General features: G+C 37.0%; 1 protein-coding gene across 1 annotated transcript in view; it reads left to right on the top strand.

Annotated features, from left to right (window-relative positions):
- LOC137623592 (piezo-type mechanosensitive ion channel component-like) overlaps window positions 1-20426 on the top strand; it is a 375321-nt gene that overhangs the window by 303324 nt on the left and 51571 nt on the right. Inside the window, exons 31-32 of the mRNA XM_068354425.1 lie at window positions 2851-3288; window positions 15307-15428. Coding sequence (XP_068210526.1) covers window positions 2851-3288; window positions 15307-15428 — 560 coding nt within the window. The remainder of the gene's footprint in view (window positions 1-2850; window positions 3289-15306; window positions 15429-20426) is intronic.

The raw sequence follows: 20426 nt of genomic DNA, 5'->3' as shown, positions 1-20426 counted from the left end.
ATATATATATATATATATATATATATATATATATATATATATATATATATATTATATATATATATATGGTTGGTCTATAGAACATTACCCTGTTCTTTGGCTCTGCCAATCATCATCAACCTTTACCGTTGCACATTTTTTGTTTTAAGGAAGACCAAATCATTTTTCCTTGTATCTGGAGATTCGGAGAATGTCATTCATAGATCTCTTAATAACAATAGAAAACAAGTATTGTGGTAAGAGTAGCTTAAATTTTCTGTCTAATTATTTTAGTGTTGATATCTGCTCATCATGCTGTTTGCACTACATGCAGAATACTGTACTAGGGTTAATCCCATAGACTCATTACTCACAATTAGACGAGCCATCCAACAGAGGTCAAATGTTCAGATAACCTTAGAGCTAAACCAAGCTAAAAGAACTGTCAGCCTAATGGCGATTTCCACTTGGAAGGAAATAGCAGTTGAGTCACTTGGATGATGATGATGATGATTATTATTATTATTATTATTATTAATAGCTAAGCTACAACTTTAGTTGAAAAAGCAGAATTCTATAAGTCAAAGGGCTCCAACAGGGAAAATAGACCATAGACCAGTGAGGAAAGGAAATAAGGAAACAGATGTATTAGTGTGCCTGAGTTTACCCAAAAGCAAGAGAACTCTAACCAAGATAGTGAAAGACCATGATACAGAAGCTATGGCACTACCCAATACTATAGAACAGTGGTTTGATTTTGGAGTGTCCTTCTCATAGAAGAGCTGCTTACCATAGCTATGAGTCTCTTCTACCCTTCCCAAGTCGAAAGTAGCCACAGAACAATTACAATACAGTAGGTAACTCTTGAATGAGGGAGAATTTTTTGGTTATCTTAGTGTTTTCAGGTGTATGGGAAAAGACCAGAATGTATAAGGAATAGGCCAGACTATTCGGTGTATGTGTAGGTAAATGAAAAATGAACTGTAACCAGAGAAGGATCCAGTGTAGTAATATCTTGCCAGTTAAATTACTAAATAAGTCTCTAGCGGTAGTATCCACTTCTGCTTTTGTAAATTGCCTGGAGCTTTTCTCTGGACAGGGAGTTTGTATCAAAAAGTTATATGCCCCAAGGTAGTATCTCAAGAGGTGGCTGATGCCTTGGCTAACCTACTACCTCCTTAAGTGGTGCTTTGATACTAGTATGTTGATATTATTATAAACTAGTTAACCAAGACCAGTAAGCCACATTTCTGTTCACAGTATTTATTATTAAATGAGTTAAAAATTCAAGTAAAATCATTTCCATGAAGTTAGGTAAGAAGAAAACACATAGAATGAATCAAAAGATAAAGACTAGAAGTAATACAGCTGGTGCCTTGGAAAGGACACTGGTCCCTGTATGTTATGATATAATTTTAATAACAATAAAATAATACAATTGAAATTCAAAGGAAAAAGTAAAAAATCTCAATTTAAAATATTCTCTTAATCAATACAGTAATACAGCTGGTGCTTTGGAAGAGACACTGGTCCCTGTATGTTATGACATAATTTTAATAACCATAAGATAATACAATTGAAATTCAAAGGAAAAAGTAAAAAATCTCAATTTAAAATATCATTCTCTTAATCAGTTAGGTTTGAAATGTCATCGTGTCAGTAAAAAAATTACTGTAGCAAAAATGCACAACAGATGAAACTGACCTACTACCAAGTTACATTTAAACAATTAGCCAACTTTCTCTTTTGTTAAACTTTATTCACCATTTTTGCATTTATTCCATTTCTCTGAAATGGTAAAAAGGTATCAGTAAAAAGTGACAGGCTTGTATCTAGGAATCATTATTCTGAAAAAACTTTCACTTAGGTATTTATGGGCCAGACTGTTATGCTTCCTTGATGTCTTTGCAATATCCTCTATCATTGTTTTCAAATAATTTATGATTACATATCCTTGTTTCCTCTTATTGTAAGCTTCTGAAACTCTCAAAAGCATCTTCTTAATCCAGGTTGCATAATATAGTTCAGAAAAGTAAATGGAACTGTGCACATGCCTGTAGAACAGTTGCTGTAGCTGACATAATTTCCTTACTGTATTGCATTTTGTCTTTTTTCCCCCTTTGACCTATCATGTATGAGTGAAAAGCACACTTTACCAAAATATTAAAATACTGCTCTTTTGGGAAAAAAATATTTATAGGGACATAATATTATCCAGTTTTCTATATGCTTTTTGTATTGTATTAAAATGTGAGGTGACCTAATATATAAAGAATTGTTTGTATTATTTGTCAGTATTTCTCTGCACTTTTCTCTTTGTCCAGTACTGTACCAGGTTCTGTAGGCATTATATTTGCCTCCCAAGAAAGTCTTAGCTGCAACACATCGCTGTGATGATGTTAGAAATGGTTGCTGTTTGTATATTAACTGACCAATTAAAAGAGTTTATCACATTGCTGACAATTATTATGAACTAAAAATTTTTGGTTTAATCTCAGAACACCTTTTTATTATGATGGCATTGCTTACCTATTCAAGTTGATATTATTATAACCTTATTTTAGTGTTGCTACTCTTAGTCATTTTCATTAAAAATTCTGTTTTATTGATTTATGGAAGTGTTTAATCAGCAATCTGAAAAACTCATTCATGTATATCGACTCGTAGGATATGCTTTAAAAGATTATCCCCATAGTGACACAGGAAATCTCACTACTGTTTTAGAGACTAATGTAGTTTTTGTGGCTGTAACCCAAGCATGCTTGCCCCTACACAAAGGTGTCTGTCTTAAAGAGATGCAGGGTCTCTGGTGTGCTGGCAGCAGCGCATGCTTTCTAACAGTTGCTTCTGTTTCATCCCCATTTTTTGCAGCCAACACCTCGGAACAGTTTTCCAATGTCAGTAGTCCCCTTCCTTTGGAGATGACCTCGCCCCTCCCCCTGCCCCCATCCGCAGGTGTGGATGACGCCCATGGCCTGTCGTCCCCCCGCCCTAACAACCTTAGTGCTACTCCAGGGGCTCCTACTCCATCATCCGCAAACATGACCCTATCCTTGGACGGCTACCTGGAACCAACCCGCATGTCCCTCACTACGCCTCACTTCTCACACCAGCCCATCACTTCTCCATCAGAGGAGTCTTTCCCTTTCTTCTCCCCACCTCCATACCCTGTCCACCGAGATCGTCACGCCCCAACACGAGCCTCTGCCCCTGCTGCCCATGATATTGGTCCCCCCTGGCTGAGAGACCACCTGACATATCATCGACCCTCAGTATCAACAACGTCTCCAGTGATGTCCCATCATACCTGTAATGCCCCCAACATCAGTGATGTGCTGATATGGTTGCTCATTATTCAAATATATTGATTTGCTTCATCAATTAATATGTTTTAATTATTATCAGATAGTTTAATCAGACTGTTGAGTTCATGATTTCAATTCTCCTAGAGCTTTCATAAAAGCTTAAACTAAATATAAGGCAAGAGTAGCAGAAGCCTATGAGAAACAAGTCTTCTATTTATCAAAACAATTATAAGAAGTTTTTGATTGAGGTGGTGTCCTGTTTATACTTAGTTTTGTCTTCCACTTTGAGAGTGCTACAGATATGTAACTGTTGTATTAGATTGCACTATCTCTTAAAAGATTTTTCTGTGTCATGGACCTTGTGTAATCTGCTTCCTGATTAGACCCATTAATTGATCATGTAAGTGTGAAAAGGCTTAAAAATTATTTTCCATTTTTTTTCCTTTTAGTGAAGTTAGAGAGGTTAGAAGTTCTCTGTCAATCTCAAATTACCTTGGAACAAGTCATATAGTACTTATATTGTTTACCTCATATTGCTAGTTGGATTCCATGACTCCCTAATTGTCAATACTACCCACCTTCCAGTTAATGGGGGATTTAGCAGTGTGAATGTTGAATAAGACCTATTGAAATAAACTGACATTAATTGTAGTAGTAGCAATAAGTTATGGGAGAAATTGTGATACACATCTATCAATCCACTAAATTTTTAGGTTGTCAACTAAAGGTGTGGTTTCCATGCTTGTAGTATAGACCAAGGAATACTCTGTACGTACCGAAATAAATAATATTTCAAAGAATAATTTTTTTGGGGTTAATTTCCAACTTTGTAATGACTTATTCCTGTATATAACCAGAGCTATATACATTAATGAGAAATGGGTACAGATTGTAAATTTCAAAGATAAAAAGAAACTTGCAATGTATATATATATCAGGATTCATGTAATTCATCATAAGAATTTAGAATTTTAGACACTCGGGTTTTTAAAAGTGGAATTTACAGATCAATGGAGGACACCCCTCAAGTAAAAAGCTGATTCTGAATATTTTCTTAACTAAAGGTTTTGATATCTTCTTTACTTATCTTTTGCTTGGTCTGTATGCCAATATCTTTTGAATTTTTGAGCAGCCATATGTAGTAGCATGTTTATTTTGGGTTTATTTTATGAAGATAAGGAATGAAGAGAAATGACAATGACAGTACAGGTATTTGCTTATTGTAGACACCTGTTGATCATTTTCTCAGTAGATCAATATATGGTTTGTGCCTGTATGGATTAAGTATTTTAGAGAGCAAGAGAGCTTCCACAGAGTAAATACCAATAGTGTTGATGGTTTAGCTTGCATGAACATATTTTTCATGCTTTGACTGTCGTTTGAGAATCTTATGTTGCAAATCTTTTGATTTTTCAGAATTTTCTTTTGCTTTTTAAACAGAATTTTATTTACAGGATTTTTATGAAAACAGGTTATTTTTTCTTTTAAATTTTTTTTTTTCATATTATGGCTGCAATCTTGGTCTAGAACTTCTGGTGTTTGTGTAAAATTATTTTTGCTGCAATGTTTTTTTATTTATAATTATTCTTATTAGTTATGGAATCTTTCCATATATTTTGTATATTTGTATATACAGTATGTGCATATCTGGGGTGACTAGAGGTACTGTATTGTGCATATTTTTTTCTTTTATATTCTAATCTACATAGGTTTTCATTGTATTTGTTTTGTGTATACAATCCTATACATATGCAAACCTTTTGGCCTTTAAAATAGGGAATGACTTCAGCGGAGCTGGAACAGCCATTGAAATTGTTAACAAGGTAAGTTAATGAGTCAATGATAGGTGCTCAGTGCAAGTGAGAAGCCGCGCCTACACACCTGTCAAGCCTTCACTTTTCTTTTTGGCCATAATAAGTACAGACACACTGTTGCATCCTATCCAAGGCTGTTTAATCTTTTTCTTACAATTTTTACTGTAAATGGTAGTATGATAATGGAGTGAAGCAGGATTTCAAGTGTATACTGGACACTTCTTCTTTTTATGATAAACTGGTGATAGATCCAATTACTTCTTAGGGTTATAGCTGTTTAAGATTATCTCCTTTATACCGAGTGTAGAGCACAGCAGGCTCTGGTTTGGTAAACCTTCAAATACCATCAGTGGCTTTCTTTTGTGCCTGTCTCCTCTGCACTGTACCTGAGACTTGGACCCATGGGTCCCTCCCTCTCTGTTCCTGCATCCCAACCCCCCTGTGCTGTTGTTATGAGTGCCAGTAAACGTGCCTGCCGATTTTCCCGTGAAAATATCTCCCAGGTTAGTTGATCCTGTTGGAGTAATGTCTGGTTCTCTTCTTTTGGGAGCTGCATTGGTGATGGTTGCTTAGATTTATTAATTTAGAAACTCTACTTACAGATCCTGAGGAGGAAATTGATAAATGGAAGAAGTGATTCTTCCCCTTTCTTCTTCAAACTCTGTTTCCTTGTCCTCTTCTTCTTCCAATTCTGATATTCCTTCTAAGAAGAGGAACAAACAAGAAGTTGAAGAAGCCAGTAAGGCTAGTTGTAATTGCAAATAAAGATCTTGCCGGCACCACTTCTTTTGATTGGGGGGACGACCCTGGGTGATTTCACAACCTGTGCATGACCCCGGTGTGACCAGGGTACCACTGTCTATTCAATATGCCAGTAGGACAGGTGTACGCCCAATTGCGGGCCAGTGCCACCTTGGGTGCTATCCTTCACCTTCCTACTCTGCTCCCTTCTCTAACAGGGTACTACTGTACCCCGTGTTGAGAATTGGTGTCCTGTCAAAGGTTGCTTAGACCTCGATTTTTCTGCTTGCAAAACCTAAGAGAAAGTTAAAGTTGCGGGTTTTAGGTCTCCACTCAGACAATCTAGTTAGCAAGTGGAGAAGTGATTCGTTCCAATTGCTCTTCCAACTTTTTCTCTAAAGATTCTGATGCTTCATAGATCTAAGTCCTGGAAGGACAGCCATAGTTACAAGAATAGGAACAGTAGTTTGACACCATGGAGACTGGTACCACGTGTCACTGCCCCTGGTAGTGTCCTGTGTTCCCCTAGCTACCTGTAGCCAAGTGAACAGGGCTGGTCCACTTTGTGTTCCTAGTGGTGGAAAATCTGGGCCCTCTCCTTCACCTTTTTTACCTGAACGGTGAATGGAGTACTACTGTGTCTTGTATTGAGAAGAGGTCACCCCATGGATATAACAAGCAGTGTGGTTTTTTCCTTAGGAGAGCTTCATTATTGATGGTCAATTGAACCTTGAATTCTTGGCTTACAAAGCCAAAGGAGAAATTGTAAGTGGAAGAAGTGAGTTGTTCCCCTTTTTCTTCCAACTCTTTCTTGTCGTCCTCCTTTTCCGCTTTCTTTTTTATTTTGATATTTCAAAGAAGCAAAAAAAAAGTACAAATCTAAGAAAGCCAGCCCTAGTCCCAAGATAGGACTCTTGAAGACATCACTCTTCCTGTGGGATGGGGCAGACGATACCTGGATAGTTCTAGGGGATAGGGAACGTTGACCTGAGTTACAGCCCTGTGGAGCCATAACCTGGGTGACTGAGGTGCAAGGCCTTGGACAAACCTGTGTACAATTTCTGTTGTCCATGTGTGGAAGAGCTGGACACTTGCCTTTTCTTCTTGGATGATGAAATGCTGCCCCTTTGAATGGGGTACTGTGGTATCCTATGCTGAGAAGATGGCTCATCAAGGTCATCATTGCTCAGTCTTATGCAGTCAACAGCCAGAGCCATATGATTGAGGAGCCTCAGTCCCGTTCTGAGGCACGAGGTTAACGCTCCCTTCCCACCATAATCATCAATGGGATGGGTATGGGTTACTTCTGTCTGTGCCGTGATTGGTGCTAGCAATCGTCTTCCTGTGCAGTACCAACCTGGTCCGGCTTCAGTCCCCAGATACTTTGCAGGTTCTGTCCATGTGTCAGAAAGCTAATTTTTGTGTGGAAAGAGTAGATTTCTGCAGCAACCTAATAAACCCTCTACCCCAATGAAGTGTGAGGGTACTCGGGCTTTTCTTGCCTCACAGTTACAGGTACCAAAAGGAGCAGAGAGCCCCAAGTTTAAGTGTTCATTTGTGGATTCTCTAACATTCTTTTTAAGTGCAATGAACTGGTTGCAGTGATCTAGATGCCCTACACTGTGGCATCTGTCACTGATTGGCACTTCAGGGCCCTTCAAAGTCAAGGCCTCCTCTATAGCTGCGCAGTCAGATCTTGCTAGTTGGTCTTAGTTTGAGTTGATGATCGAGTCTGTGGCTCTGATTTCTCTGTCAGTTATTGTCAACCAACAAGAATCCTGCCACACACACTCTTAGCAATGAAGATTCTATGTACTAGAGTCTGCTGTGCCATCTCTTCTGTGGTGACCAATCACTGTGTACGTACTAGAGTCTGCTGTGCCATCTCTTCTGTGGAAACCAATCACTGTGTACACTTCACTTATTGCCTTATTTTATGTTTGGGTTCCCCCAGGTCCCTCAGTGTGAGGCACCTCGTATATCCACCAGAGACTCCAGTCAGAAGGCACCTCCTTGGCTATTGCGTCCATGGCCATGAATTTTCTGCCATTGCCACCCTCCAAAGTGTCTTCTACCTTGACAGTGGTCAGGCACAGAACATACTTCACAAGACATCAGGCTTTGACCTAAGTCTTTGGAGAATTATAGGTATCTTAAGCTGTCAGGTGGGAAGGAAATGAGGCTTGATACACGTCGGCAACCCAGTGGTCAAACTAGGTTTTGAAGAGGAGGAATACATGGTTCCTGACTCTCATACTCATACATGGGAAGCTCTGACTCCCCATTCTCGTCTGTTTGGATGGTCATTTTCTCCTTCCAATGAGTCTTCTGCAGGCAATGGTGTACAGGAAGATTGCTTTGCAGGACTCTGATGCATCAAGTAATCTCATTCAAGGGATCTGGCTCTTCGAAGAGATTTGTTCACATCTTTTGGGTACGGCCATACGTGCGGAACCGGGGAAAGAGGGCTGTCACCTTCTTTAGTCCTAGTTCAGGACTCCTTAAACCTCTAACTCTTGAAGGAATCCTGTGCATACACAACCCTTTTTAGGCTCGCATCCTTGTCAGGTCAGGAAGGGAGAAGATAGAGGGGGAAAACTGATGTTAGCATTCTCTACTCTCCTGCGACTGAAGAGTGGAATGCCTGTCATGTCTTTGAGTAAGGTGACAAAGCATAGTGCTTTGTCATAAGTAGTAAGTGTTCTCTAGGACATGTACTTGCTATGTTTTTTCAGACCAATAGTGTTCCCGATGTTCCTGAACACAGTTTGACACCATTAGCATCTCTTGGTCACCTTCTACCACCGAGATCTCTTTGGTGATTTGAAGTATTACTGGTCAGCCTTCAGTTGGCCCCTGATTCATCCTGTTCCAGTGAGACAGGAAACACTGGTTGATCTTCCAGGTGGCTGCACGAGTTTCACTTGACTCTTTATTTCTGTACATAGAACTGTGTTCAGTGCGTTGGAGGGATTGGACGTAAATGAAGACTACCCGTTCGCTTAAGGTTTTTGGTCAGTGAACTTCTGCACTTCAATGTCCTGGAAATACAAGCAGTATTCCAACTGCAAGCATACCAAGAATGTTTTAGGAGGCACTCAATAGTGATGTTGCAACAACACTGCCTTAGTATCTCAATTCAGCATGCAAGGGAGCACAGTCTCATTCCCTCTCCTCTTTTGCAAGTTCACAAAAATGATGCACATCTGGGTGGTATACCAACACCGTAGAACTACAACCAGGAATATTTCTGACAAGAGAAATGTACTAGCAGACAAACGCAGTTGAGCTGTAAGCTCAGGTTGGTCCTTAGATCCTTGTGTATCATTAATTGGCTGAAAGGAAGCTCCTTGCTGCATTGTCCCCATTGGTGATTTTTTAGGCTCTTCCAATACCTATAGGATCTCTTGGATGTCTACTTTCCCTATGCTCAAAACGTTCACCAGCTGATCAACCGATGTTGACCACACCGGGCCTCAGGATGACCCTCATTGCACCCAGGTGACCACTCCTGGAATGATTTCCAACCTGTAAGCACTAGTAGAGAATTACCCATAAACCTCCAGGTAAAGTGAGTCATCTCCTGTCTAGGGGTACTTTAGTCATAGCTCTTGCAAGGGCTCTACATCTCTTTAATTGCCTTTGTCTCTTTCTTAGCCTTGGTAGAACCAAGAAAGAGGTGTTGCAACACAGTCTCTTTCTAACTTAGTGAGACTTTATACCTTTTAGGGGAGTCAAGGTATTGCCCCAATGTAGAGCTCACGAAGTTGGGTATTCTTCTCATTTAGACATGAAAGAATCTCCAGTTGGACAGGTTTTGGAGTTTGGATATACCAAAAACCTTCAGTCTTCCTAAGGGATTATACTCACATATCAGTCAGCACATTTGTTTTTGGCCTTGTGGTGGCAGCTCTTTATGTAGCCAAACAGCTCCCTCATGGGGCAGGATGCATCTCATGGTAGTGTATTTGATATAAGTTTGGATGCAGGGTAGAATGCCTGGCTCTTCTGCTTCTTCTTTCCTTCCTCGTAACCTACATTTCTGAGCACCATTTTCATCAGACTTGATCTCAAATAAGTACTCCCATTCTCCCTTTATGATGGGGAGGTTGGTGGAATGAATACATATCCATCGGCCATCCTACGCCAGGTATTTCATTCCGGATAGCATCTCTCCTTCCAAGTAGAAAGATTTTCTTCATCAACCAGGTACCAGGTACCAACCAAGTACTGGCCAGGTCCTATCAGCCTACTCATCCCTATGATTGGGTGATAGGATGTTGCTTGAGACATCTTTTTCATTCCCATATGGGAACAAGGAGACCAGCATTTCCAGAGAAGAAAAATAATCAACTAATTCGGTTGTAGGGGACTACCTACCAATAAGGGAGTCTACATATTTTAAAGGATGAAAGGTTTTTATACATATACACATACTGTAGGAACAAATAATGAATTTTAAAAGTAATTTTGTATTTTTCCTAACTATACAAACCTGAATCCTTTAAAATTAAACTTCCCACCTCAACCACCCCTCTCTGTCCTGAGCTGGAGGAAAAAATGAAGGGTCTTGGCAGTTGGGTGGGTGGGTCACTTGTCCACACTTACCACCTGTTATTAATGAATTCGACGGCTGTTCCAGCTCTCCTGGAGACATTCCCTATTTTAAAGGACTCAGGTTTATAAATCTAGGAAAAATACATATCACTTTTAATTTTTTGTTATATTCGTTGGTAGCTGCTAGCTATTTTTTATGAACAAACTTTTATTTTGTATCCAGGCCCTGTAGGAGCATATACATTTCATTTCTATAATTGTTAAGTACTTGTTATGTTTGAAAGTTTTTGCTAAGCTTAAGTTTTCTTTGAAAGATATTGCCAGATTTTCTAGGCAAAGGACATTCATTTCTGCAAAATCCTGAAAGTATTTACCATAGAGGCTGCCCAGTATCATTCTTTTATTACTATAAAAATTTATGAACAATCAGCTTCAAGATGCTACATATTTTTTTTAATGTATAATCTCATGGGACTAGATGCTTACAGTTTTAAGTTTCAATCTACATTTTCTTAATTAGATAGTCAGAAATCGCTGGAAGAGCATAAGAAACTGCATAAACGGACAGAGGGTCTTGGGGACTCATGTTCTAAAGATACTGCTGAGGATCCCAACTCATCCACAAGTACGGATCAGCTGCTGCAAAGTGCTGCAGAACTTCTAAAGTTTGTCCATGACAAACAGGGCTCAGTCCCTCCCACCCCAACTGTAGGGGCCCATGATGCAGAAATCACAGGCACAAGAACACCAGGCTTAAGTGCAGCTGATTTGCGAGCTGCAGAGCTCCTCGTGGCTGGTAACCATGCTTGCTTCTGGCTTGCTGATCACCTTCCCACTTCTACTCCTATCAGGGTGTTTCTTCAACTAACACTAGAATTATGGTATTTTTTTAACATTGGAACTGCAAACAGTATGCCTGAACCTGCACTCCCATGTGATAGCCAGTATAAAGAACTTCTCTGTGAATTGACATGAATCTTTTCTTAGGGTACTGCTTTGAAGTTAATGCCACAGTATTTTGATATTTGCAATTTCTTAGTTGCATGAAAGGGTTCCCTAAACTTCGAGTCCTTGTCTGAATCTATCCAAACCTTCTTCTCTAATGCATTGCCAAATCTATATCTTTTGGGTAAATGGTCTTAGATATCGTATTCACCTCTAAAATGTTAGCATGATCTTTGCCAGATTTGCACATGAGCCATAATCAAGCATATATCAGTGGCACAGATTTTCTATGGCTCAGTATGTGATATCCATTTGAATGCAATGTTTATATTTTAAAATTTAAAAGGTAATGAAAACTTTTGTGGCATATAAAAGCATGGTCTCTATATATCTCTCACATCACAAAAAAAGAAAGATAATGTTGAAGTGGTAATGGTTCCTCCAGTAAGGTAAGACTTCTCAATATTCCTTTATCGACATTGTGAAGGACAGGTGGTCTTAACGTATGATGGTATGTTATATGCTCATTAACAGTATCATCATTTACCAGTTTATAGAAGGCTTTCCCATTCTTGAGTTAAAAATTAGAAGTTATGGAGTTATTTCCATTCCCTTTTTTACTCTTTTCTAGTTGTCTTGTATTAATGTACTTTCTTTTGACTGATGAAACTCTATATAGGGATTTGTGTTGTCATATTTTTCATATGGGTGCTTAATTATTATTATTATTATTATTATTATTATTATTATTAATTATTATTATTATTATTATTATTACTTACTAAGCCACAACCCTAGTGGGAAAAGCAGGATGCTATATTGGCCAGAGGCTCCAACAGGGAAAATAGCCCAGTGAGGAAAGGAAAAGAGGAAATTAGAATATTTTAAGAAGAGTAACGACAGTAAAATAAATATCTCCAATATAAACTGTAAAACTTTAACAAAACAAAAGTAAGAGAAATAAGATAGAATAGTGTGCTCTTAATGAGTATTCCATGTAACTACAGTACTTAGATTATGGAAAAAAATACATAAAAAGTTATTTCTGTCAGTAATCTAACTTTATTGTAGTATATACAGTAGTCTTTGTCACACCAATTTTAAGCGTAAAGAACATGTATTGACAATGAAGACAAGTTTATAACTAAGATAATTTTTAAGGTCTTTACCTTTGTTTTTATGCACCTAATAATATTAATACAATTGGTATACTGTAGCAATTTACTTTAAAAAGTGATATGCAATTGTGGGGTGTATGAATAAATGCAATTATATTAATAAGTGATGTTAGACTATTTATTAACAAAATATTAAAGAAAATAAATGGGACCATAACTAATTTAACTAAACTTAAAAGCTGTAACGGATAGGAAATATGGAATCCAAATGGAAATGGGTAAAGGTTGAGGAAAAAGGAGAAACTTCAAAGCTGCAAATCTGGAACAACAAATTAAACAGGATATTGTAGACTGATATATTAAATAGTTGAAGGGATTTCTCAGAAAGAATGGTAAAGATGAGTAAGTTTGGATGAGAACAGGCCTTGGTAGAAGAAACAAAAAGACATTACTGTATTACACAAAGACTTGAAAATCACTTATATAACAGTATCAGTGATGTATTTGATTTTAATTAATTAATGCCTTTGTCTCTGGAGTTGATGTACATACGCCTCATTTAAAAGATAAAAAGGTATTGAAATGTATTATATAATACCAAATACATCATAGCATATGCAGTTTATAACTGACACTGTTATTTAAGTGAATTTCCTAGCCTTGTGAACTAATGGTTTTTGTCTTTTCTATCTGATTTTATATGTGTGAATGCTTTTCTGTATTTGTTGTTGTATAACCATGATTGCTATATCTTGTGTCATTTCTCTCTGGACTGAAATATACCAAACTTTTTCTAGTCCTTTAAGGAAATAGGGGGTCTTTGAGTGTCGATTAGGAAACTACATCTCTGCTTTACCACAACTATTCTTTAGATGGTCTTGATATGGATACCTGATACTGGATCTGAATAAAATGAAAGAGCTTCAGTCAAAAACTTCTTTCAACTCGAATCCTCACCACTTTCTGATAAGTAGGAAAGTAATAATGTGATATGATTATCCAGATGCTCATTTACTTTCTAGTGTCATAGTTTTTACTCTATTTTAAACATTTAGGATTTATGATATCAATAGACTATTTTTCTAAAACGTAATGAAATGTTTCCTTACCTTAGATATCCGAAAACACAACGATTTATGAAACTAACTTGAGGTTAAGAATATTTTGCTCGCCAAAAATTGATTGTATGTGCTGATACTTGTTTTTGAGCAAAGTGTACCTGGTATAGGCTTTTGGAAAACCTCAGCAGTACCTTCATGGTGACATTTCAGTTACATATAGTTCAACAAATAGCTTTCCACCATTCTTAGTATTCCTTTATTTTTCTGATTTCATGCAATTTTTCAATATGTATTTTATTGTGTGTCTTTGTTAGTTTACACTACTTTTCTCTTCGAACTTTGTAATATTAGTGTTATAGTTTTCCTATTCTTGTGTAAGTGTTTGTATGTGTTAATTTTATATGTACATAATTTTTGCTTTGTCAAAATGTTGCACTGATACACCCTGTGGATGCTTCTTAATTCAAGTAAATACAGTACTTAAATTCAGATTATATCTTGATATTATAATGAAGTAAGTTCCTATTCTAAGGATAAGGCATTTCGTCAAAAGTTTTGGCGAATGATATTATGTCAACACTTTTAAGAAGTCTACGAAAATCAGAAAACAGGCATAAGTTGGCGTATGTTAAAGGTTTTGAATATTAATGTGACATGTATGGTTTTGACCTACAAAAACCAAAATTTAACCATAGTTGCATCCAAAAGTTTTAACCTTAATTGGATAGTTTATGGAATGCGTGAATAATACATGTTGCCGGGTAGTTGATTAAATAATGAACATTAATACTGTACCATTATTTCATATAAATATAGCAAATTAACAGTACAGTTCCCATTAAAATGTAATTTTTAGCAAGGTGACCATAAGCAGCAAGATACTATTAACATGCCACTTGACATGTTGCTTTCACTAACAATGCTTTTCAGATTTATGGAAAATCCTAACCAACTCAATATGTGTATGCGTTGTGTGCACTAACTGAAAGTTAAGCTGCTTTGACTTTCTCGATTGCTCATTTTTCTAGTTCGTTTAAAATAAATTCTAGTAGGTATTTACTTGTAAAATTTATTATATATACTATACATAACATGCTCTCTTAAATGGTAAACCATTTACTTTTGCCACTGATCACATTTTGTTATACAGTAGTATTAAAAGAGATTTTATAGCAGTTTCTTTGCACTAATGCATAAAAATTCCATGTTATACAATATTCACTGAATGTAAGAAATACTGTACTAGTTTTAATATTATAAAATAAAGGTACAGTACTGTACATGTATGTGTGAACGCAAAGTATCATTTGGCCTGGTTGATATAAAGGATAGAGGATTTAGATATAGAAGATTTTAACATATTTTCCGATATGTAATACAGTAGTTTCTTTTGTTCATTGATGATAATAAGTAGTACTGTAGTTCCTGTACATATTAATGAAAAAATTAATTTGTAGCAAAACCAAAATAGATGATAATGGCTAAAACTGAGTTACACTATGAAACACCAGAAATTGTCTCTCTTTTTCACATACTCTAATGTTGCTCTCTGATGAACTGTAAAGCTTTCATATATATTAAACTTCACTTTAATTTTATTCTTAAAATTTAGTTGCTATGGATATCTGACTCGAGAAAATATCTAACCCTATTGAAGTTTCATTGATGTCATTGATTTAATGCACAATATTTTCAGAATTCCGATGTATTTTGTTGACAAAACGGGTGTTTGATTCTGTGACTTACATTAATGGATTCTGTTTTAATCCCTCTTAATTTTCCTCAGCAATTCGTTCTGGTGATTACTACATGTTTGAGGATTATGGGGACTACGAGGGCTTGGCACCCCTTGAAATCCCAGAAGAACCCAATGAGGATGACGCTCCTCCCGGCATGACGGTTTCAGAGGTAAAACACAGAACAGTTTTAATGCAGTTTTACTCTAATCTAATATTTACTAAACAGTATTATTGTTTATGTAGGCAGGCTACTATTTCACGTTTATGTTTTGAAGCTTACACTTCACGCTGATATAATTCTCTACATTTTTCAGGTAATTGAATATGGTTGCTTTGTTTGCTCTTTGTTCAAATTAATTTCCTTTACTAATTTTCAATTCTTTGCATTTTTCATTCTTGTTGCATACAGATTTTTCTCTTCACCCACTTTTGTATGTAACCTGCATCAAAGTTGTTAGATATCTTTGTTAATTACAATAACCACAATCTTATGGAAACAGCTCTCAATACATTTTCATTAGAGACATTCAAGAATATTTTCACAAATTCTCTCATTAAGTAGCCTACACTAATTGTTTCAGGCATTTCCATTTTATCTTGCACTTGTAAAGATGATTTAGAATTGTATCTCTGTTTTCATGCTATTATTAGTGTATTTTTTCTTTTGTTTCCTGTCTTATTTTCTTCTCTGGCTTGTGTCCATTCAACAATATTTTTCCATTATCTTAACTGTTGCTCTTCTTTGATACGTGTATCATAATTCTTGTGAAAAGCTAGTATGTTTTCTCTTACTCTTAGAAATACTGTAGTATTATTTACCTTCTTTTAGCATCACTTCATTTTTTGTCAAAGCAATCTGTTTCATCACAATCCCATTAATCATAATAAGCCCACCTTTGAAGTTACAAATGTCCTTTGGCCTAATAATCTTCAGTTTAATGGAAAGAACAATAGCCTTCACATATGCAACTTACAACCTTTGCTAAAGCCCAAGCACCCTTTTCCTTTTTTGTGAGTTTGTAAAGCTGTTCAAGGCTCTGTGTGGATTTTCACAGTTTGTTTCCATGGCAGCTCATTACATGTTCATTCATATGTATTTTTCCTTATTTAAGTTCTAATTGATTTCTTTATTTCAGCTAATTTTCATTTTATCACTTTATAAAATGTAAATGTAAAAGCTTAATTTTCTATGCCTACGGGGTACTTATCTCCGGAAATTATCTATAAGTAACAACTGCTTGGTATTTTAGGTTTCTGGTCAATTTTATAGTTTTGGTAGCACATAAGAACAGTCCCCTCTGCTTTTCCAAATATTTTCCTTACATTTTCAGTGATTCATATTTGCACCGTCATTCAATTAGTTCATTATGCATGTTGCACAAGATTTTTCATAATTCTGACCATCTTTTACATTCAGATCTTCCTGGACAGTTCCATCGTGTTCGTAATGCTAGATATGCAGTTAATTCAAAATTTTTGGCCTTCATCATGAGGCTCAATACTACACAGTACTCTAGAAGTTTTATTCCAGCTGTGATCAAGTTGTGGAATGATCTTCCTAATTGGGTAAAATTAGTAGAACTTTAAAATTTCAAACTCACAGTAAATGTTTTTATATTGAACAGGCTTACATAAGTCCATTTTATTGTTTATATATCAAATATCTGTTTTAATGTTTCTAAAATATTTTATTTTAATTTTTCATTACTTCTTATATCGTTTATTTTTTTCCTTATTTCCTTTCCTCAGGGTTATTTTACCCTGTTTGAGCCTTTGGGCTTATAGCATCTTGCTTTTCAAACTAGGGTTGTAGCTTAGCTAGTGATAATAATAAAGGGATTTTGACGAAGGAAAAATATATGTCTGGGCGAGGGACCTGTGTTGCCCAGTGAAATGCTCCTTATAGCACCATTTCTAAGGTATAAATACAGCTAAATATACCAGAGAAAAAGTTGCATGGAATGCCAGGAATATACTGTACCTAGCTCGCTCACCCTTATATGGTGTTGGTATAGTAACTGGGGCGTGTTAAAACCACTACCAGAGGTCCCTTACCAATTAGTCTTCTCCTTCCTCAATATCCCCCGTTACTACGAGGTGCTGTTCTACATCCGACTACTGCCCGCTACTACCACTACCACCCACGCGCCTCCCATCATTCCTGATAGCACCCCAAGCTTGGGCGAACCTAGGGTGAGGAAAAGAAGGGGGTGGGTTCACTGGGTGACACAGGTCCCTCGCCCAGAAATAGATCTTTCCTTCGTTAAAATCCCTTTTCTGGGCTCAACCTGTGTTGCTTCGTGAAATAGTAACAGAGAATTGGTCCCATAAGCTTGCAAATACACATATAGTTAAGGAACTGAAATTAAATTAGAATAATTCAATTAACTGAAATGAAATTAAAATAATTTAATTAAGAGTGTTTTAATAATATACCTTAATTTTACTAATCTCTTAAATTACAATACCAGGTCAGAGATCCAAAACTTATTGGTAAATTAGAGAAAAAACTTCCAATAAATAAAGAACATGAGATGTCTAAATATAATACAATAAACATTAGTAATATATATACATCATAAGCATGGGTTAAAGTGCAATCCAAATGAAGGTCAAGGTTAAGGCAGGGACAATAAGCAAGGCAGGTTGGAGAAAGGGCACTAAAAGGAAATAATATTATATGAGGATAGGACCCTGTTATAATGGTTCTGTTATATCTGGAGGAACCACATTCCCTGCTGCCACTGTTGCAAATTTTAGGGCTTCCAAGGATTTTAAATAGTGGCATTTGAATACTGCTGGTGATTTCCAGCCTGTATATCTTCTTAATGCTTCAAAATTCATGTGATGAAAATAATTGACTAATGAAGCTACTGCTCGGATATCATGGGCATGTGGGACTGATTCCGGGTTGGCTTGTTTAATAAAATAAAGAATCTGTTGTCTGATTCCTTTCAGGGAAATGGTTCCTCCATTCTTTCTAAATTGTGAACACAGTGAAAGTGTGTAACTATCACCTGAGAAACATAGCATTTATTAGAAAATATTTAACAGAGGGCAGTACAAAAATTTTAGTGATGAGTCATGTAATATCAAGGCTTGATTATTGCAATTCTCTGTACTACAAATTGCCCAATACACTACTAAGAAAGCTTCAAAATGTGCAAAACCGGGCGGCCAGACTGATAAAAGGCATTAAATTTCGGGAGAGAATAACTCCTGCACTGATCGATCTACATTGGTTACCTGTTAAGGCTAGAATTGAATTTAAAATTTGCTTGTTGACTCACAAAGCACTTACAAGTGATAAGCCTAAATATCTTTGTGATTGCTTGGTCCCCTACCCTGAAGCTACCAGCGCCGCTGTAAGAGTTAGACATGCAGATGACCCACATAGACTATTCGAAATTAGTGTGAATCATGCAATAGGAGGAAGAACGTTCAGCTATGCTGCACCGAGACTCTTTAACGACCTTCCACTCGATATCAAGAATAGCAATAATGTGGCAGCTTTCAAGAAAAACCTGAAGACTTATCTTTTTAGAAAGTGTTATAATAGTGACCTGAAAACTATTAAGCCTGAATACAAATGCTAGCGAAATAACTGATAACGATACAGAGCAAAATATCAACTGGAAAGAAATTATTTTTTTTTTCACACACCAAGGCCCGCCTGAACAGACCTTTAGTGTTTGATGGAGGGCGAGAAATAAACCCTAAAAGTAAAAGTAATAAACAAAGGGCCTGAAGACTTTTTAGAAGTTCTATTCAAATAGGCTTTCAGAGTGTTAACTGGGCACATGGAGAGATCCTGTGGAAGTGGGAAAATCTTCCACGGGGGCCATCTATTCTGTGGATCCTCATTTTTTGCTAAGAATTTTCTATCTGGAGAGATTAATATTTCACCAGAAGAAAGAAAGTCAAAGTCAATGTGATCTGATTCTCTAGATAATGCTGAGAGTTCAGATATTCTGGCTCCTGAGGCTAAACTTACAAAAAATAACGTCTTTCTAAGAAGCGTTATATAAGTGCATGAGTCATTATCAGTGTCAGAAGCTAGTTTAAGGACATCATTTAAAAACCAGGAAATGTGTGAGGACGAGTTACTGGTTTTAGTCTAGCACAGGCTCGCGGAATAGACAAAAAATATGAATCTGTAAGATTAATATTGAACCCAAACTGAAATATTTTCTTAAAGCAGATTTAATTGTAGTGATAGTATTAGCCTCCTTTGCCTCCTCTTTTGTCTGACTCTAGGAACAATGTGTTAAGAGGGTCAATCTCAGCATCTTTTTGAGCTGCAAATTTCATAAAGTCCATAAAGTTACGGCACTCTGAATTCTTGAGGAAGCTGACACACTGAGAGTTTGTACTATCTGTGTTAACTTTGGGTTGGGGCAGAGTCCCAGTTCCACCAAGAGAGGAAACTAGTTGCTTTTGGGCCAATTGGGGGCTACTAGGGCAATCCGTCCTTTGAAAGTCCTGAGCTTGTCCAGGACTTTCATTAGCATGTTATAGGTGGAAACAGGTAAATCCTCCGCCAGTTGTTCCAATCTATGGACATGGCGTCTGTGGCGTAGGCCAGAGGGTCCAGGTTGGGGGCTACATAACATTGTAGCTTGTGGTTGGATTCCATGGCAAATAGATCTACTTGGAGATCCGGAACTTAATGGCAGATCCAATTGAATGACTTTTTGTCTAAGGACCATCCTCGACTATATTCCTTACCCCCGCCAAATGAACAGCTGACAGGTGCTAATGGTTCTTTGTTGCCATTGAGAAGATTGCTATCATCACATGATTTATGTGACTTGATTTGGAACCTCCCCTGTTTATGCAGTGGACTATCACCGCGTTGTCTAGTATTAGTCTGATATGTTGTTTCTTTGATGGGGAAAGTCTTTTTAGCGTCAAGAGCACTGCCATGGCCTCTAGGATATTAATGTGTAGTTGACAGAATGTCACTGACCACAAACCTTGGACCTTTTTGTATTGGGAGTAGCCTCCCCAGCCACTTAGGGAGGCATCCGTACGGATTACTAATGCCGGCGGTGGGAATTGTAGAGGTACTGATTTTACTAGGTTTTGACTTTCGTCCATGGTTGAAGTCTTTTCCTTGGTATTGATGGAATCCGAGAAATTTTGTCTCGATTTTTCCTGTTTGCTT

The sequence above is a fragment of the Palaemon carinicauda genome, chromosome 30, assembly GCF_036898095.1.
Source record: "Palaemon carinicauda isolate YSFRI2023 chromosome 30, ASM3689809v2, whole genome shotgun sequence".
Taxonomy (NCBI): Eukaryota; Metazoa; Arthropoda; class Malacostraca; order Decapoda; family Palaemonidae; genus Palaemon; species Palaemon carinicauda.
This window is presented reverse-complemented; position numbering and strand designations above follow the sequence as displayed.